The sequence below is a fragment of the Cylas formicarius genome, unplaced genomic scaffold (genome assembly GCF_029955315.1).
Source record: "Cylas formicarius isolate icCylForm1 unplaced genomic scaffold, icCylForm1.1 PGA_scaffold_1__22_contigs__length_36826433, whole genome shotgun sequence".
NCBI classification, from domain to species: domain Eukaryota; kingdom Metazoa; phylum Arthropoda; class Insecta; order Coleoptera; family Brentidae; genus Cylas; species Cylas formicarius.
In genome coordinates, this window is record NW_026844264.1 from 3948794 (window position 1) to 3970998 (window position 22205).

At 35.7% G+C, this 22205-nt stretch overlaps 1 protein-coding gene across 5 annotated transcripts in view; it reads left to right on the plus strand.

Moving 5' to 3' along the window:
- Positions 1-22205, plus strand: part of LOC132697481 (netrin receptor UNC5C) — a 472678-nt gene that overhangs the window by 378245 nt on the left and 72228 nt on the right. For 4 of the 5 annotated variants that reach the window (XM_060663046.1, XM_060663049.1, XM_060663048.1 and 1 more), the window contains 2 exons: positions 9971-10147; positions 14930-14983. In XM_060663046.1, coding sequence (XP_060519029.1) covers positions 9971-10147; positions 14930-14983 — 231 coding nt within the window. The remainder of the gene's footprint in view (positions 1-9970; positions 10148-14929; positions 14984-22205) is intronic. The other variant, XM_060663051.1, reaches the window with a different exon arrangement.

Genomic DNA, 22205 nt, shown 5'->3' on the forward strand with positions numbered 1-22205 from the left:
CTCAAAAAAACTGAAAAATTGGGTCCCCTTATTACCAAATTGATGATTACTTGATAAAGGCTTCAGTTGTCAGTTAGTTTCACAAGATCATGTAACCCATATAAGGCGTTTACCTACTGTACAGGGTGTTCAAGATATTCCGTGCTATTTTAAGAAATGTAACATCTGTCAACAAATGTCTTAAATTAGCAGCTATCGACTTCGAATTTAGCACAGAGGTGGAAGTTTATACTCACATTTAAACTGTTAAAACTGGTCGCCAAGTATTTTTTTTAATTTGATTTTTTTTTCGGATATTTTGTGTCCAAGAAATTAATATTTTCTCGAAAACTGTTAACCCGATGGGCAAAATTCTTTAACCGCAGAAGATCCGGTACTATAACTTTTATTTCATGCATTTTTTTCGATTATATACTGAGTGTTTTAATTACAGACAAAAATATAAAAAGACCCTGAAAATTGTTCCTTTTTAGAGTAAATTATCAAAAATTGTAAAAAATATGGCCAATTTATTTAAAGAGCTACAATTTTTGTATTTACGGGCACACACGGCGCTCGAGATATATGAAAAAATCCACATGAAAATTCCTATTCCTCGGGCTTATTTACTATTACGGCGTATTTTAAATTTAATTTTAATGTATTGGAAAAATTTCTGGACCAGGAAACGTGAGAGATCAAGGGCTATGTTTTCAATTATCAAAAACTGTATAAGATGGGATAATTTGGTTTAAACAGTATCGTAAACCTTATCGAGGAGTTTCAGGTTTCGTCCATCATACTTGTACAAAATTTGCCGTAACTTTGAAGTTCGGTAGACAGACATTTTATACAGGGTGCATGCACAATTAAATTACATCGATTTTGCCAATGTTGCATAGTGGTACGCAATAGCACGATAGAAAAACAATGCGTCACTCTAGGACTAAAACCTTTAAAATACAAAGCTTCGTATTGAGCTTGTAGACTGCATAGCGCATATTACGAAGCAGTCGCTTCGCACAACGATTTTTCGAAAGCAATGTTTAATCTTTATTCGGATAAAATTTTTGAACAAGCCTTAGAAGATGAGATGTCCGAAGTTAAGATGAACGACACCCTATTGAATGCCATAAGATATGCTGACGACACAGTTATCATAAGCGACACCATGAATGACTTACAACAATATTTTTGATAAAACTTCTGGATCGATTTTTGTTGAGTCGAACTAGCTAACATTTCGCGAATCAGCCTGTTGACTTCTTCAGAGCTTGACTGAAACTGACAGATTCACAAAAACCGACACAGGAGGAATCCAGAAGTTTTATAAAAAGTATTACAGTAGCCTGTGTAAGTCAAGCGCTGGAACTCAATATAAATGTTAAAAAAACGAGTTTATGATACTTAGCCGAAATAGCTGGGAATACCAACAGCTAAGTGTTGATAGGGAAATAATAAGTATTTGGAGAGTATAATAATACATGCCTTAGGAAGTCATCTATTTATAGGTGATATATAGCGTCTAAATCCGGTAAAATCGCGAAAGCTTACTATATCTATCGTTGGGTCACCCTGTATATGTTACCACATCTATAGTCGACAGCGGCACCTTTATGTCTTGCAATTTCCTTTAGAATATTGTTGCATCAAAAGAAAATTTTTGTTTTCCTTTTAAAACCTTTAATTTAGATTGACTTGTACAGGTTATTCCTAAAGAGTTCTGCTAGAGTTCGCACTTCCCTAGAACAACCACCAACGGTATTTGACGAGTTTACCAAACGTGTTGCAGACTATACTATTTCTACGACCATTAGGTTGTGGCTACATGTTTGCAAAACAATACGAATACATTCACCGACAAATTTCAAGCTGTGAGTAATATTTCCGAAAACATCTGATTGCTACCAAACCCCAGACATATAGGAACTAGCTAGTATCAGTAGGAAACGACACTGGGAGAAGGGAGTGGAAAATAATATTAAATGCGAGTCGCTGCTGACATTCGATTTCGATAGTGCCTTCTGATTTTCTCGGCATAGTTAGAAAATGAACGTATGCTTACAAAAACCTTTTTTTTTTTGTTATTTTTCGAAAAATGTGCACAACGGCCGGGGATAGAAAACCGACCAATGAAAATCGTTAACGTTTACCGGGTGATTTTGTAAATCCTATCCATCCTATTTTATTTATTTATACTACCTAATGTCGTATTACCATTCAGAGTCGTAACTCCAAACGGTGAAGACGGTGAAAACAGAAAAAAAAGTAAAAGATAAACCGCGGGGTTAAATTTACCGAGCCTACGTTTCGAAACACAAAGAACTAATAAATAATGGCGGCCGGGTCATTAACTATAAAACGCCGCGGAGACTTTTAGGTATTCCTTAAATATATTCTTGTCATAACATTTTTCGAAACTTTTTTTTATTACGCACAAAAGCTGCGGGATGCCGTGTTCCGCCATTGTTATTGAGATATACGAGGAATTCCACACACACGCGCGGCAGTTCGGCCATTTTCCCTAATTCACTTTTTTGGTTTTAATTAGGTTCTTGCACAAGCAATAACGTTTATATCTATTAATTGTCAATATTTGTACGTATACATTTCAGAGCACAAAGAGGTTAAAGAAATACGAATAAAATTTTTATAAACATTGATATGGAAATGCAGAGTTTGCAAGATACAGGGTGTTCAATTAAAAAATATATTTTATTAATAAGTAAACAAATATTGACACTATTTGGATGAAATTTGGCCATTGAGATTATTCAGTTTTTTTTTACAAAAAACTGTACATCTTTAATTGCGAATGGAGATTGCAGTTTAGTTTGATTGAGTTTATATGACAAACCAATCGTTAAACTGTTGTATTTAGTTTAATTATTTAGACACGTTTTTAATATAGTGACTTTTAAATAAGTTATATTACACTCTAGCCGCAAGAGAACAGAAAAAGTAGATTGCGGCTAATGTGAGGAACGTTTGATTAAGCCATATTGGGCTTATTCAATAATATCAATAAGTGGTTGAAGCATTAAGATTAAAATTGGCATTGGCATTGGCTTAATCCATTTCCGTACATTGAACGACGCACTCAATCTAAAATTCGAGGTTTTTTTCTTGTCTCTTCGTAAGCATTTATTATTTTATTTCGAATTGAAATTCTCTAAGGTAGATTCATTGCTTGCAAAATCATGTAAACATTTAGCACAATGACGCAAAGGCCACAAAACTTCATTAAACTTGGATAAATGTAAAAATTTAACTTTTACGAGGAAAGCGTCTTCCATTGTTTATGATTATTCCAGTAATTTTAGAAAGAATGCAATACACCCAGGACCTGAGAATTGTTTTTTTTTATCCAAAACTAAACTTTAGTAAGCATATAAACTTAGAATGTTTTGATAGGAAATGGCTTGGTTTTGTGAAAAGACTATAGAAGAAAAACTCCCCTGAAGTTGTTCAAAGGCGTTCTTCTCATATCCTTCGATAAGATTCCATGCTGACTAACCTTTTTTTGCTATTAAAATTAAACCTTAAGAAGAAAAGGCAAAATGCGTTTTTTGCTTTTTTCGCATTTTTCCCTGTTTTTTTGCCAATAGAGAATTTATTGCATTTTATTGCCAAATAACGACCCTTTCCGGCTCTTTTCGACGCGGCCCGTCTTTATCAGTTTATTACTTTGCTGTTTTCTTATATATGAATAGATTCATAGAATTGCCCAGGAAAAACCCTCACTAAAGGGTATTCCCAGTAAAAGCAAAATGTTAAATTAATGAAATTATATTGCAAGCAGAATCCCATAATCAAAAGGGGTTCTTGTGTGCATTGTGTTGTTAAATTAATTGTGTCTGTGCCTCTCTGTCCAGTGTTTGTTAAAATGCCCAAAACTAACTTCCAATATATAAATCCAATAATTATGGTGTACGACATAATTGCATCCAAAAAATTAGGAGAAACCAGCAATATAAGTGTAACCAGGTTTGTTCAAGGGACATTAACCATCTTTTTTTTGCTCGACAGTAGGCCGAGAGAAAAATTCATTCATTCATTAATATTCATAAATTTTATATAAGAAAAATTACATAATCTGAAACAAGGGGATTCCTAGAGATAAAAAAAATTATTGTACAAAAGAACTTCTCATTTCATTAATATACACTTTTGTGATACAGCCTGTAATCATGTTTTTTTTTAATAGCGTAGGTCGTGACATTTTTATTAGTAATAGGTTGCGGTGTTCATTTACTGCCTTATGACGTCCCTAAAGAAACGTGGCGTCGTCGCAATCTTTTGCAAAATTCATTTTCGAAAAATCGCCATTATTAATTCAAAAACACGGTAAGATTATATTGACACAGGATCGATTTTAGCGATACGAATCTGGCAGGTAATTATTTGAGCCCCGTCCTCTCTCTCTCGCGCGTGGGGCGACAATTACAAAAATAATTTCGTTAAATTTACGCTTAATATTACTGTCAACAAAAATAGCCGCGCTATTTATTTCCGTAATTTACGAGCGTGCGTCTCTAATAAATGGTAGCGAGAACTTAATCCAATTCCGGTGCCGCGGGCAATGTTGTGACATTTAAGTGAAATTAACTGCGCCGAAACGCGAAACTAAAAATGACATTCGCGACAACCCAACGAAATATCGACCAAAGGGTTGAAGTCCGCTTGCCGTTAAACGCCCGAACTGATTGATTTTAATTTTTTTTTAAGTCATTATCTGACGGACGTCGCGCAACTGAAATAATTAAAAGTAGCTATCCGTTTTCAGTTGTATCAGTTTAAAGGTTGGACTTTACAGTGTGTTCAAGATAAGAATATATATCATAGGATATTTGAATATGGGAATAAAAACGATATTTGCTGTTTTCGTTTTTTTTCTGTTGTTATTTAAATAGATATAAAAAACAATGGTCACTTTCTCGTTAGCATTTTTTGAGCTCTACAATATAGCTTTCACAGATTTTAAGTACGACTTTTCGTTTCGCCGAAACCATAATTAACTTTATTTGTCATACATTCCGTGAAAGAACATGTAATTAATAACATTTGTTATTACGAATACAACGATGTTTTGGTATAGTAGACGCGAACATGATAAATAAAAAAAACAGACATGAAATGATAGCTAAATAATTAGATCACGTCACATGTTAATTCATTAAACAAATTACTTAAAAATAACTTACTACAAAAGAAATTAAATTGTAAACTATATAACCCTCAGTCTCAAAAACTCGCTGGTGAACATAATAACCTAAGCACATATCATTTTGTATAGCAAAAAGAAACCAGCAGAAAGAACAGGCAACGTTAAAAAACGGCATGTACTAATATATCAATAAATATTTTTCGACATTTTCTAATTGAAAATTTAATTAAAACCTTTTTTGTGATTTAAACAATATAGAATCAAATTATGTCGTACAACGTTGTATTCATAATCAAAAGTTAATTAACTGGTGTAATATTTTCACGGACCACATGAAAAAATAAATGATGACTTCGCCGAAACATCGCACTTAAAACCTCTCAACGTTATCTTCAAGAACACAGTAAGTGGCAAGTAGAAGCTCTTTAAATAACACCGGAAACGATGTATTCGGAAGTGGTGGAAATTTTTTAGTTTTCTCAACAGCAAACAGTAAAATTTTGCATTTTTTTTCTAATTTAATCTCCGTATCCCTTATGGTTTCCAATATCCCCATCTGTATATGCGTCCTTTCCAAGTTTCTCGGACAAAATATGCAGCTGCAAACCGCGAAATACAAAACAATTTTGGAGGGGGCGGGTCTTTTATCCGCTTTTCGAAAGTTCGTTTTAGCGACGTGGTTTCAAACTTCGAAATTCCCATTTGCGAAAATCTGTCCGAGGTCATTGAAGCCGGAATCAAAGCGGCGCTAATCCTTTGAATTAAACTTACAAACTTTTTTGCCCCCGCAACCCCGCCGGCTCGTCGTCACTCTCTTATTACTCCGTCCGTCTGTGTTTGTCAGTTGTTTCGACTTTAATCCCCAAACTTTAAATGCGTCGAATTGTTTCGACCCGTTTGCGAAGTTAAATGAAAAAATTCCTCTTGCGTTCGGACACACCCGAGTTGCTCAGGTAAATGGGGGGGGGGGGGGGAGAGGAAACTGCCGCGATATAGAGTGGATCTTTTACTCAGATACTTATCCCACGTTAAACAGGAACATTCTAGAAATGTTTTGATCAGAAATGACTTTCTCGATCACTAAGGCTGGGAACTTACCTGTGTGGAATAAATAAATTTAAGCTATTATCTTGATTCGGGTTTAAAGGCCGTCGTCGGTTGGAATTACTTCCTAACGTTTCGCTAGCACGAGTGGCGAGCTTCTTCAGAGGTCCTTCCATCTCCGATGTTGGACGTAGACTGACGATATCTCCTGCGCAGGTTGTATTTATGCCGATTGGTGGTGGGCGGGACTTGTTCCGCTTCGGTTGGTCTCGGGATATCGATCGGTACTGCTCGGGCGTTCTTAAGGATCGGGTTCCAGATTTGGTTGAGTCTAAGGGTCTCCTCCTTTCTGTTGAAATTGTGTGGGTGTTTTTGTATCTCAATGGCTTCCCTGACTAGTCTGTTGTGATAGTCGTTGAGCGATGCTAGTAACTTACAGCTCTCAAAGTGTATCCTGTGTTCCCCGCTGCCCAGTGCGTGTTCAGCTACTGCAGACTTCTCTGTCTGTCCTAGCCTGCAGCTTGCTTTATGCTCCTTAAGTCTCGTTCTCATTGATCTCTTGCTAGTTCCGATGTAGACCTTTCCGCATGAACACGGAATGCGGTAGACTCCTGCAGCTGAGAGTGAGTCCCTCTTGTCCTTCGCTGACCTGATGGTCTGCTGGATCTTCTTTGTAGGCTTAAAGATTGTTTTGATGTCGTGTCTTTTCAATACTCTGCCAATCCTGTCGGTGACACTCGGAATATACGGCAGATATGCGTGGGAGGTGGAGGGTCGTTGTTCGGTATCCCGTGATCTTGATGATCTTGAGTTCATTGATCTCTCGATCTCCCTCTTGTTGTAGTCATTTTGCCTCGAACGCAGTTTTCAGGTGTTCAAGTTCCATCTGGAGGTTCTCCGGTTCGCAAATCCTTCGAGTTCGTTCTGTCAGGGTTCTGATAACCCCATACTTTTGACTTGGGTGATGGTTGGATAGAGCATGGAGGTATCTGTCCGTATGGGTTGGTTTTCTGTAAACTGTGTGGCTCAGCTAGTACGTCCAAGAATGCAAGTTGTTGGTCATTTTCAGTCTCCATAGTAAACTGGATGCTGGGATGCTGACTGTTGAGATGCTACAGAAAGTTGTTGAGCTTGTCTATACCATGTTTCCAAATCACGAAAGTGTCATCCACGTACCGGAACCACGTTGCTGGCTTGTACTCTGAGGTCTCGATCGCTTTTTCCTCAAAGTGTTCCATAAATAAGTTGGCTATAACCGGGCTAAATGGGTTTCCCATTGCCACCCCGTCCACCTGTTCGTAGAAGTTTCCCTTCCACACAAAATAGTTACCGGTCAGACAGACTTCAAAAAGTTTGCAAACACTTGGCATCGCTGCTCCAACCACACGTAGGACACGGCACCAGTTACATCAAGGACTCCACCGACTTCGTGCGCAAGATTCAAGATATCAATATTGAACAAAACGACATCCTTGTGAGCTTCGACGTCGTCTCACTGTTTACCAAAGTACCTCTGAAGAGTTGCTTGGACCTGGTGAACAGGATATTTTCTGTCGATATTTGCAAACTTTTTGAAGTCTGTCTGACCGGTAGCTATTTTGTGTGGAAGGGAAACTTCTACGAACAGGTGGATGGAGTGGCAATAGGAAGCCCATTAAGCCCGGTTATAGCCAACTTATTTATGGAACACTTTGAGGAAAAAGCGATCGAGACCTCAGAGTACAAGCCAGCAACTTGGTTCCGATACGTGGATGGCACCTTCGTGATTTGGAAACATGGTATGGACAAGCTCAACAACTTTCTGCAGCATCTCAACAGTCAGCATCCCAGCATCCAGTTTACTATGGAGACTGAAAACGACCAGCAACTTGCATTCTTGGACGTACTAGTGAGGAAGCGAGGTAACAAGCTGGGCTACACAGTTTACAGAAAACCAACCCATACGGACAGATACCTGCATGCTCTATCCAACCATCACCCAAGTCAAAAGTATGGGGTTATCAGAATCCTGACAGAACGAGCCCGAAGGATTTGCGAACCGGAGAACCTCCAGATGGAACTTGAACACCTGAAAACTGCGTTCGAGGCAAAATGACTACAACAAAAGGGAGATCGAGAGATCAATGAACTCAAGATCATCAAGATCACGGGATACCGAACAATGACCCTCCACCTCCCACGCATATCTGCCGTATATTCCGAGTGTCACCGACAGGATTGGCAGAGTATTGAAAAGACACGACATCAAAACAATCTTTAAGCCTACAAAGAAGATCCAGCAGACCATCAGGTCAGCGAAGGACAAGAGGGACTCACTCTCAGCTGCAGGAGTCTACCGCATTCCGTGTTCATGCGGAAAGGTCTACATCGGAACTACCAAGAGATCAATGGGAACGAGACTTAAGGAGCATAAAGCAAGCTGCAGGCTAGGACAGACAGAGAAGTCTGCAGTAGCTGAACACGCACTGGGCAGCGGGGAACACAGGATACACTTTGAGAGCTGTAAGTTACTAGCATCGGTCAAAGGCTATCACAACAGACTAGTCAGGGAAGCCATTGAGATACAAAAACACCCACACAATTTCAACAGAAAGGAGGAGACCCTTAGACTCAACCAAATCTGGAACCCGATCCTTAGGAACGCCCGAACAGTACCGATCGATATCCCGAGACCAACCGAAGCGGAACAAGCCCCGCCCACCACCAATCGGCATAAATACAACCTGCGCAGGAGAAATCGTCAGTCTACGTCCAACATCGGAGATGGAAGGACCTCTGAAGAAGCTCGCCACTCGTGCTAGCGAAACGTTAGGAAGTAATTCCAACCGACGACGGCCTTTAAACCCGAATCAAGATAATAGCTTATCAACGGGCCGCGAAAGCCTTAACCAATAAATAAATTCAGTTTTATTTTGCAATAGAAAACATTTGATTATTATCATATAGATGTATTTATTAATTGTATTAAAAAAAAATTAAACAATCAAGTTTTGATAAATCTTTGGTTTAGTATAGCACTAATTGACAAATAAATAAATCTAATTACATATATTTATTGTTAGTAGCTTTTTCTTTTATTATTAGTAACAAAAGTAAAACAATAAACTCTTTTTCCTGCAGTTCATTAAAAAATCTTTTTTTTGGCAATTTGATTTAAACATTTTGGTCTTCCTTCCACCAATCTCCTTAATGCAACTACGCTTGTCGATATTTCTAAATATCAATCACTTTTTGGGTAGAAATCGTTTCGCGACTGCCAGCAAATCCACCACTTCCTTTTAATTTCTGTTGCAAGTGACGGAATCTCATTACTTTCATATATCGCATACACTTGCTTGCGAATCCACACTACTCTCACCAATGATAAACACTTTCATTATTCCTTTCATCGTTTTTTCCTTTCTTTGTTTCTTTCTTTCTTTTGGTTGGTTAGTTTCGTCCATTCCATCGCCACAATTTTCTTCAATCCACGCTCTAAACAGAATAAATAATAACTGTAACACTTGTGACAAATGACAATGACTAATGACACGGGGTAAATGATTTTAAAATTTCTAAATATAGACCCAAAATTGAAAAATATGTCGAAATATGCACGCCAAAGTGAACTATGCAAAAAAACTAAAAATGAGTGAAATATGCACAATATGCGTACTTGTCAGACACCCTGTAGCTGACGAGACACAATAACTAAACAGGGTTAACGATAAACTAGCTTCTGGTTTTTCCGGAACACTGAGTGAGTATCCCCTTTTAATAATTATGACACTTTTGTTTCAGTCAATGGCGGTTGGTCACCTTGGTCCCCTTGGACGGAGTGTCGTTGTCCAGGCGACGTATTGGCGACGGGGAAGATGTGCACCAGGACGTGCAATAACCCCGCGCCTAGCAACGGAGGTCTTCCTTGTCAAGGTTCGAGCGTCAAACGTACCAAGGACTGCATCCCGTGTCCCCAAGGTAAGCGTTAAGATGGACGTGGGAAGCTTACGCAGCTATGTAGCTTAGTTGATTAAATCTACCCTATACCGGCTATGGGCGAGTAAAGGTTTTTCTTGGAAAATGCATATCGACAGTATTACCAGTTCAGTCAAAATTAATGATAACTTGAGCCGATGTCAACCACTTATACCACAGAGCTTATTTACACCCTTCACCATAGACAATAAAGCCATAAGGGTGCTACCTCTGGTAGTATAATAAATTTTAATTACTTGCTAGCAACAAGTCTATCAAATAACGGAATAGTCTATAGTTTATTATTATTTCAAAAAATTTACAATTGCATTTAAATTCTATTTCTTGAACAAATTAAAGTTTGGATATAAAAATATAAAAAACGAAGAAATGAATTATTGCGCACACCAAATTGCCACATGTATATACGATATTAAAAAATGATGCAATTTTGAGATAGACGAAATCACTTAGTAGAATGGTTTTTGCTAAAACTAGAATCATGATTATCAGAAAAGTGCCAGTTCAGAAAAACAGATTAACAACGAGAAATTGGCAGATAATCATCATCCTCAGGTTATTAGTTTTTATTATTGTTGAATAATATTACAAAATGTGTATTTGAATTATTAATAATGTAACAAAGTTCATATTCATTTTAATTGGATTAAATAAATGCTATAAAATGTCAAATAAAATCCATAATTAATTAAAATTATTAAATATTTACTTAGTTTTCAATGGAGTCGAATTAAAATGTTCACGTCGTCAAAGTAACTTAACGCAGGTACACGTTTTTTTAATTATTAATTCCTTAGGGTATGTCCATTAACATTATTAATAATGTAAAAAAGTTGAAATTTATTTTACTTATATTAACTAAACACCACAAAATATAAGAAATACAATAAATTAAAATTATTGAATAATTGAAAAATATTTGAGGAACGTATATGCACAATGAAAATATATAGTTTTCTAATGAGTCGGGTTAAAATGTTGCCGTCAAATTTAAAGCAGATAAATATTATCAATATAAGTTAATCAAAGTATGTATTAAAATTATTAACAATGGAATAAGGTTCATATTTATTACACTTAAAATACTTAAATGCCACAAAGTATAAAGATATGTAATTAATTAAAATAATATTGCTAATTATTTATTATTAATCATTTTAATTAATTTTAAACATTAAATAAGCATATATGCAAAATGAATGTAATGAGTCGAATAAAAGTGTTTACGTGTTTACTACTTTATTATATTGGAGAATAAGCTACAGTTAATTAAAATAGCCATTCAATTTTTTGACAAACTAAAAAAGTACAAATTTATATTAATTAAATTGATTAGATTCTAAAAGATATAAAAGGAACAAATATAATTATTTGATAATCTTCGAAAAATTTGGGGAATGAATATACACAGTAAAAGTACTAATGAGTCGAATTAATATGTGGACGTCGTCAAGTTAAGCAAACTAGATAAACTTTTTGAATAATTAATTTCTTTTTAATTTAACAAGTATTAAAACTATTAACAATGTAATAAAGTTCAAATTAATTTTGATTCGATTAAGTAAATGCAACAAATTTTAAAAGGAAAGCTACATATACTTAAAATTACTAAATAATAAAAAAAACAATTGACTTAGATCAGATTCCAGATACGTCGCAAAATTGGTTTTTGCGAGACATATTGTAACCTCACATTCTACCTCAATTGGTTTCCTTATCATGTTAATTGCAGTCAAAATCAGCTTCTTCGCCAATTATTGGTTACAAAACATTGGACACACACCCTCAAATTTCTTTTGCTCGGTCAAATAGTAGTATATTTTTCTTCTTGATTTCCTTCATATTCCGGTGAAAATCGGCTTTTGGGTGACATTTTGCAAATAAAATGGCATCAAAATTGCAAGAATCGGCTTAAAGTGTCTATTTCGGAACAAATAGTAGCTTTTCGTTCTTGATCAGATTTCAATCAAAATCGGCCTCACCGCTACTTATTTTAACGAAAACGGCCCGATTTTTGATTTCGATCAGATTCCAGTCAAACTCCTCTTCATCGTTACTTATTGTAAAGAAAAAGTTCATGAAACCTGCAGATATCAGCATAAAACCTCCCTTCTTGGGTCGAAAAGTAGCTTTTCCTTCCAGATTTTAATAAAATTCGAGTCAACACTATCTTCAAATTACTTAAATTAAAAATTAAATTAAATTAATGAAGTTAATTAAGAGCAGTAAGAGTATTTAGTTTTCTGAATCGAATTAAAATGTTGGCGTCACAACTTAAAGAAGATAAAAGTATTTATTAATTGTTTAATTTCCACCTATTTCACTGGAATTCGGGATTTCGTTTTACTTTAAAATTAAGCAACCTCCCACAGTCTGCCGGTTCCATCACCGGTCTTAAATTATTTTTTCCTCTATCTAAACTAATCGCATCATCATGCGATACCCCCCGCACGCAATCCTTTCAATATGGACCGCCGTGTGTGTTACCGGCCGCTCTCAAATTATGATAAAACTGTGGGATAGTTTTCCGGTCTAATAGAGGCAATAAATTTTACGTTTAATCAATAAACCCGTACGCATAGTATGTAATTAATTAGATACGTCCGTCCTGTTCTTTGTATAATTTTTCAATATCGACGCTAATGGACGGTTCGCGGATGCTTGAGCGCCATTTTGCAAACGTATAACCGATTGCTTAATGAGGCTGTAAATTTGGAATTTTTGACGGACGCTGCCGTCCATTAAATTTTGTTTTATTCGGAACATTTACGAGATAATTTGTCCTTTGATGAGTTTGTTAAGAATTAGTTAGTGCTTCGATTAAAAGTAGTAGTTTAAAATTATATAAAGGTCGATTAAAAAAGGGAAATTGCTGCCTGCAGGGGTTGGACCTATTTATTTGTAAGTAAACTATTTCAAAATGACTTGTTGAATTTTGTCAGCTATAACAATCTTATCCAGAAACCTGAATGTAGCCTTCAGCAACTTGAGATTAACTCCAACCACCATGTTGTTTTTATTGTATAATATCAGCACCACGATTAGTATTGTTAGTATTTCGAAAGGATATATACTTACGGCTTGTTGATTACATTTTCCCCATTGTGACGAATAAAGCGACTTCGACCACTATATCAAGTGATCAAAATGCTGGACGGTGGAATCTTTAGTAGTTCGGAGCAGAGTGTTTAGAAAATACTCGGCAATTTTTAATTTTATTAAAAAAGTTATCATGAATGCAGGAAATGCATTGTCTCCAAAGTACTTTTTTTTTAAATAATATTTTCTAATGTCTTATGACCACTTATTTCAAATTTGACGTTTGACCCTAACTAAATAAAAATTAAGCAGTGACGTTAGGGGGATGGGAGTGCGGGCAAATTTATAAAATTTATTTATAGGCGCCACTGACTTTAATTTAATTTCCATACTTTCCTGAGTTATAGCGACTAAAACTACTACTTTCTCGTCTCTTGATTTTTTCTTATTTACGAGATAATATTTATTATTCAAAAAAGTTACGAAAAGTATTCAAAGTGATCAACCCCATCTCGGATGCAGGAATCCAATCTTCTCCGTTTCGACTTGCGAGCTCAGGGTCGCTTCTAATTTAGTTGCACCCAGCAATAATTCTCGATTTCTTGGGTCCTCTACATTTTCCACAGGAGTAACATAAAGCAGAGATTTCAAGTGACCCGACAGGATAAAACAACAGTGATTAAATCGAGAAACCGTTCATACCGCAGGTGAGGTCCACCAGGGCAGCCATTTTCGTATATTAGTCTCAAAAACTGTATTGTTAATTTATTTAGTCCATCTATTCGAATAAAGTGTCCAAAATAAGATGTTATCTTCTCCGTGACAGTTACAATAACCCTTTTTGTTGATGTTAGGTTCATTTTTCCGTGGTATGGTAAGTCTAGAGGAAAATCGGAAAAATCAGTATCACATCTATGTTATTAATCCGTTTGATTTCTGTTTTATTTTTATTAAACCTGTCAATAATATTCTTCTTCTTCTTAAAAGTGCGATCAGTTTTTGTTCATTGTTGGCAATAACGCGTGGTATCGTCAGCATACCTTAAGTTCCTCCTTAATTTGCACAGTCAGTTAGCATATAAGAACTTGTGGAAATACGTAGATCTTCTTCAATCATATTCAACACGTCTTCTTCCAGTACCATTTCTGCTGTTTTTGGCCTTCCTGTTCTTCCACTTGCGTTTCATAACGGCGTCGATGAATGCTTCCGATTTTTTTATATTAGGGGCTATAAGATTAGGAAACGACAATACGATTAGGAAACATCCGGCTAGCTTTTAATGCATTCCCATCAGCAAGTCGTTAGATATAGTATAGCGATTCATGTTACGGAACTTCAATATTAGACGGATATGATTGAAACAATGCTGGAATTTTTGTAAAAATTCGTGAGAAGGTATTTGAATTAATTAATAAAATTTGAACACCTTGTATCTTGATAATAATGCATTTACGAAAATATCTGTAGGTATATAGTTGATTATCTTTCTTCAATGAGCTAATAATGTACGTAACCTTTATAATATTTTAACTTTTTTTTTTCAACAGTGAAATAAATCTATATATGTATCAGTTTTGAACGATATTTATTCGTACTGATGATGGTAGATTTGACTAAATACGGCACTTCATTTCCAAGAAAAACCTATCCTCGAATGCGCGCTATTAATTAATCGATTTAGAACTAACCAAGCTTTTAACGTTTGTCACTCACCTGCTTCCGTAGAAGAATTGGTGTTGGATACCGCTTACGACTACGACAGTATTGACTACGTCTACGGTAAGGGCGAGCTTTTACACTTTGCTTATCCACGTGTATCCCGAAATATGTAGCACCGGCCATCTTGACATCTTTGATAATTTGAACAACTTTCTGTCGCGTTCTACGGTAATAATTTTTAGATTTTGAGAAACCGGGACCTAACAAATAGTCAAAATTTTGACCACAGTAAGTCTCTTCTATGTTTTAAAATATTTTCAGTGTCGCAGTATTGCTACTTTTATCGAAAAGTAGCGACAACCTTGATTTTTTAAATGGGACAATCTGTATATATTTACTTCGAACTGATAATTAGCTCCATACAAACCATCTAACAGGCCGCAATTTAAATTCTAATTACAGAGTTGAAAATGTGAATATTCAGTAAATTGAAATTTTATACTGCACTCCAGCATCTATCATCCGGCATACTATTTCCAAATTTTCCAACTTTGATTAGATAGACCCAGTGCCTAAACTTGTCCTCATACACCTTCCGAAGAATTTGATGTAAGTGTTTATTACGAAAAACTGATTTACATCTACATTAGGCTGTCTCTCTGACTGCTTCAACAGTAGTCATGTGGCTATCCCATCGTTCTTGAAAACGATCTCCCATAGTTTCAATCTCTCCCCCTGTTCTTCACTACAATCACGAAAACGATCTAGGTGGCGCTGGAGGTAGTGAACTTTTGTTATCGTGTGTGGAATTTGAAAGCATGGTTTCAACTAATTCTACGTAATTCCCCCCTTCTGATTACGTGATTAAATTTTGTGGTACTTCAACAAATGAACACGAAGCGTGATGCTCATTCTCGCTCATTACTGTGGATCATGAACAAGTTGCCTTTTTTGAGGACCGCCAAATACACCAGCTTTTAATTTTTCCTTGCCAATCCCAGGAAATTTACACAACAACTACTCAAAATAATTTCCATGTCGATTGAAAACCTTCACAAATTGCTTTATCAGCCCAAGCTCGATATGCAAATTCGGAATTAAGATTTTTTCTCGATACCAAAGGTTGCAAAGGCCCAAGAAACAAAGATATTCTGTATAACCACGCTGTTGCCCAAGGAGGTAATTTAGTATTCAATTTAAGTATTTATTTATTTTTGAAAACTGGTAGGGGAAAAACTGCCTTTATAAGGGATATTTATATAAATGTATATATTTGAAATAATTTTTGGTCATTTACAAATAATGTCATTTTGGTCCTGAACCTGAACTGAAACTTACATTAACAAAAACATACATTTATTTGTTGTTTTTTTATTAATCAAGTCATTTATTATTATTATTATTATTATCATTAGTTCCATATAGAGTAGTAATTGAAATATACCGGAGTTTACACAATAATGAAATTCCTTTCTTACACAAATTTGACCACACGTTATTTTTTCGAAATAAAAGCCGTGTTCGAACATAACCTAAATATTTTGACATATTTGTAAGCGTACCATGATACATGTATGTGTGGAAAATTGACATTAGTCGTTGCATTTACAAACCATTGATTCATCAAAATAATTTAAAAAGTCAAGAAAGAATATAATGACTGAAGAAGCGATAATGTGGATAAAATTATTATTATCTGTGCAGACAGATTACGATGCCAAATTTTTTCTATAAAATATATTTGTGCAATATGACTTTAGACGTTCTCTAAATTTTTAATTTCAATTTTCTGCATGATTGAATTTTTAATTTCATTATCTTCATATATTTCAGTTTCTTTTAAGTCTTGCTTATAAAACATTTCTTTGTCATGATTGTCAACCGCATTAATTTTGTGTAACACCCAAAAAGCATGATTGTCAACATATTCAGTTTTCTAAATATAAAAATTTAGAAAATAATTATTTTGTCACGAAAACCGCTAAAGATGATCGTCATCAGCCATTTCGAAGTACACTGGTACAGACAGGTGTATCTTGCCCTTTACTTTGTGCAACCAGCTATCTGTAATCCTTTTTATCTCATTTTGCGATCGCATTGATGGTCTTTGTCTGTCCCTTTTATCTTTTCTGGGTTTCCATTCAATAAATGATCAGAAAATGATATCGAAGAGAGGTTGCCTGGTCTAAAAACTACGTTCGATATAAGCGGCAACACTGAAAATATTTGGAGTTTGAAATTGAATTAAAGTGTAACATTTTTGAGACGTACATTTTTAATTTTAACTCTACATATTTCGGGATCGTAGCATCACACCTGAGTCTCACACCTCTCACCAAATACACAGTTCGTTTAAGGTAAATTCATTAAATCTTAATAAATTCGCACTGCAAGTAGACGATTAGCCGGAAACTTTTAGGACATTGTTCATCCCTTAAAGGGAATAAAACATAAACCTGGTAACCACTATTTAAAAATTTTCTAGGTTATTCCTACCTCGGTTGTTGATGACGTTTCGCCAATCATCCTGTTGGCTTCCTCAGAGCATAACTGAGACTGGTTTGCATTCTACTCCTTAACTGCTTATCTACTGTTTGAGGGAGACGGAACTAAAGGAGAGACACAAACATTCGAAAAATATCAACTGTTCCAAAAGCTACCCATTTTTATTTTACTTGAAAAATCTACTTTAGTAGCTAATATACAATTATGATGAACTCATAAACAAACAGATAATAATTAGGAATTATTAGAAAAAAACAGAAAATGTTGGAATAGCCTATAACAAATGGAAAATGAAAAGACAACAAAACAAAATTTGCATTAAAAAAAAAAGGGATTATTTTAACCAATCAAAAATTAGAATACTTTTTGACACTCAATCTCTACAAATTGTTAATTCGCTCATGTTGCAACTAATGCATATTTTCGTTTTTCTATCTGCTAAGCAGGAACATTTTTAGCACCTTCTCTCAAAACTCTCTTCTCTAGAGCTTCTGTGATCTTCAACAAGCTATCGTACTAAAACTTGATGAAATTATGTTTGAATTTGTGGAGATTTCCAGGTCTACAAATGGAATGTATGAAATTCAATAATTTCCTATCAAGAGAAAACCTTTCTTCATTAGGAAACAGTGAACTATTTTAAAAAACCAAATACATTTTTATAGAATAGAATAAAATAATTTGGATGTAAAGGAAGTGACTCGTTTGGTTTCTTCAGAATAGTTAGACTTAAAATTTAAATACTGGGACATACTAGGACATCTAGGAACGATAATCAGCCATTTTTTTCTTTCTCAACGGTAAATTTGAAGAACAGTGGTAAAAGAATTAAGATGATTCAGAAACGAATCTAGCCGGCTATCGGTTCGATTCCCCTTGACGAAGGTATGGTATAGTAGATATCTGGAAAGTTCATACACTAACGTGTCCTTGGAGGAATCGTTAGACATCGTCGATGCCAGAATGAGTAATCAAGTTTGGGATGACATTAAGCAGCCCATTTTCAAAAACAAAGCCAGAAACATCGACTCCAGAGAAATAGCATATCTACCAAATACCATGGTTGCCTTTTAAGTTTTTATAATTAAATATTAGCTGATGTTAATGAGTTGTGGCAATTATATTTGCGAAGCCAGTGAAAAAAGGGAACTTACTCGTGAAGACTTACTTTGGATGATTTTTTATGATTTTAAAAAAGTCCTTAATCAACAACAATGCCTAAAATCGCTTCGTGCAGCTTTTGGCCATTATGCGACCGTCAGCATCGAATGTCAAGAAGGTCGGCTAAAATTGGTTGCCATTCCGAAAAACATGGATGCTGTGCGCAACATGATTACGGAAGATCGGCATACGGAGAGATTTAAGTGTCTTTTAGCATATCGCGGACTGCAATACAATGAAAATATGAAGACAATGGCATACTTTAAAAATTACTATAGTTATTCAAATCTTTACGAGCGGCGACATTAACAATCCCGGAGCCTATCCCCCATATCCATAGTGCCACCTATCGGTAAGATATTCCAAAGGGTTATAAAACCCCAAATAGCTAATTTTTTTGAGAAGCAGGATATCTTTGGGAATGACCAGTTTGGATTTAGGGAGGCAAGCTCCACCATACACGCGATGAGTAAGGTTGTAGGAGATGTGGTGGTGGGTCTTGAGACTGTAAATCGGGTGAAGTTGACAATGTGTGACCTTAGCAAGGCCTTCGACTGTATCTCGCACGATCTTCTTCAGCTGTTTAGGTATGGATTTCGAGGCGGAACCCTTAAACTAACAGAATCTTATTTACTAGACGGGGAACAGATTGTGGACGATGACAGACGTAAATCCTCTTTGGCGAAGTTCTCCGGTGGGGTCCCCCAAGGGTCCGTACTCGGTCTTGTATTTTGTATAGTGTATGTTGCTGATTTATGCCGTTTTTTGAGGTCTGTCCAATGTGCTTTATTTGCGGACGATGCCAGTTTTATCTTATATGATCTGAATTGGAATCACCTGCACAACATTATTGGGGAACTGGAGAGCAGTGCGAACAATTGGGTAAAAAATAATTTTTTGAAATTGAATACGGGCAACTCAAAAATATTCTTTTCGCTAGATAAATACAATAACGGCAAACGGCGAATGGCATTACTCTTGATAGTAGACTTGACTGGAAAGATCATATTTTATCTCTTAAGCGAAACCTATCTTCCAGCTTATTCGTCCTTAGAAAAATTAGAGAGAGCATAGACCAAAAGCCCTAATGACAGTGTATTATGCTTTATACACAATATTATGGGGAAACTCTGTCGATGTTGTTCAAATATTCAGGATACAGGAAAGGGGCTATAAGAATTTTTGCTGGTGCTAAGCACAGTAATCACTGTACTCCATATTTTGAAAAATATAAGATAATGATACTGCCCTATCTATATATATAAAACCCCAAATAGCTAATTTTTTTGAGAAGCAGGATATCTTTGGGAATGACCAGTTTGGATTTAGGGAGGCAAGCTCCACCATACACGCGATGAGTAAGGTTGTAGGAGATGTGGTGGTGGGTCTTGAGACTGTAAATCGGGTGAAGTTGACAATGTGTGACCTTAGCAAGGCCTTCGACTGTATCTCGCACGATCTTCTTCAGCTGTTTAGGTATGGATTTCGAGGCGGAACCCTTAAACTAACAGAATCTTATTTACTAGACGGGGAACAGATTGTGGACGATGACAGACGTAAATCCTCTTTGGTGAAGTTCTCCGGTGGGGTCCCCCAAGGGTCCGTACTCGGCCTTGTATTTTGTATAGTGTATGTTGCTGATTTATGCCGTTTTTTGAGGTCTGTCCAATGTGCTTTATTTGCGGACGATGCCAGTTTTATCTTATATGATCTGAATTGGAATCACCTGCACAACATTATTGGGGAACTGGAGAGCAGTGCGAACAATTGGGTTAAAAATAATTTTTTGAAATTGAATACGGGCAACTCAAAAATATTCTTTTCGCTAGATAAATACAATAACGGCAAACGACGAATGGCATTACTCTTGATAGTAGACTTGACTGGAAAGATCATATTTTATCTCTTAAGCGAAACCTATCTTCCAGCTTATTCGTCCTTAGAAAAATTAGAGAGAGCATAGACCAAAAGCCCTAATGACAGTGTATTAGGCTTTATACACAATATTATGGGGAAACTTTGTCGATGTTGTCTCAAGTGTAGGCAAAACATCTGTTACAAAAATACCTTAATTAATAACCATTTTTAGATTAAAGCACAAAGAACATCAAGTTGCAGACGATGCCAGTTTTATCTTATATGATCCCAATTGGAATCACCTGCACAATATTATTGGGGAACTGGAGAGCAGCGCGAACAATTGGGTTAAAAATAATTTTTTGAAATTGAATACGGGCAACTCAAAAATATTCTTTTCGCTAGATAAATACAATAACTGCAAACGGCGAATGGCATTACTCTTGATAGTAGACTTGACTGGAAAGATCATATTTTATCTCTTAAGCGAAACCTATCTTCCAGCTTATTCGTCCTTAGAAAAATTAGAGAGAGCATAGACCAAAAGCCCTAATGACAGTGTATTATGCTTTATACACAATATTATGGGGAAACTCTGTCGATGTTTTTCAAATATTCAGGATACAGGAAAGGGGCTATAAGAATTTTTGCTGGTGCTAAGCACAGTAATCACTGTACTCCATATTTTGAAAAATATAAGATAATGATACTGCCCTATCTATATTCTCCATAATCTTTTAGAAATTCACAAACATACTAATATATTTCAGGGTGTGTCTCATAGTTATCCAACACTTGCAAAAAACCTTATAAGAGTTCCAAAGCACAGACTTGTTACATCAGACAAACATTTTTTAAACAATAACTTGTACAATATGCTGCCAGGTAGGTACAGACATATGGCTTTTGACGTGTTTAAAACAAATATTAAAGTGTTGCTTAGTGAAAATTGTTTCTATAGTGTGGACGAGTATTCCATCAAAATAAAAAAATAAATTAAAATCCTTGGCTTAGTGAAATTTGTGAAGATCATAGTATACTATCTTGCACTTTTTGTACGATTTTTATACTCCGTGTTAGTATTGTTGACCTTTACATTTGTTATTGTTCACTACTGTATTATTTATAAAATAGGTTTTTTTCACACCTTTATACTTTTTACATTTTGTTTTTGTATTTTACCTTTTACTGACAGGCTGCAATTGTATTATTATTGTGGTTAATAAAAATTCTTCTTCTTCTTCCCATAAAGCACGTCAAGCAACTGAATATTTGAAGAAGAAAAACACGGAATTAATGTCTCATTGCCTGTATTCACCCGATTTACCGCCTAATGACATTTTTTCCCACTGCCAAACAAAACACCATTATTTCTAGTAAGCAGGTACAAAGTAGATTGTAAACCAGCTTCAGTTCAGCTCTGAGGAAATCAACGGGATGACTGGCGAAACTCAACAAGTTAGATTCATCAGTATCAACCGAAGCAGGAAGAAGCGATAAGATTTGTTAATAGCATCACACTTGCATTTTTAACTCTGCCGAAAGTAGACAAAAATTCAAAAAAAATTTTATTGACATTTTTGTATAATTAATAATTTGAACGTACTATTGCGTTAAGGTTATCGTGAGGCCAACAAAATTTTTAATTGCGCGCTTGCGAAACTTTTTCTCGAAAATTTCGGGCGCAAATCTTACGCCGCTTTTATTTAATTAACGAGAAATGCGCGGCCAAAGAAGTCGACTGTAATACAACATAATTACAACTTTCGCATTCTTCGACGTACAAAATTAAGGAACCGCGGACCTAAAGCCCGGCGAG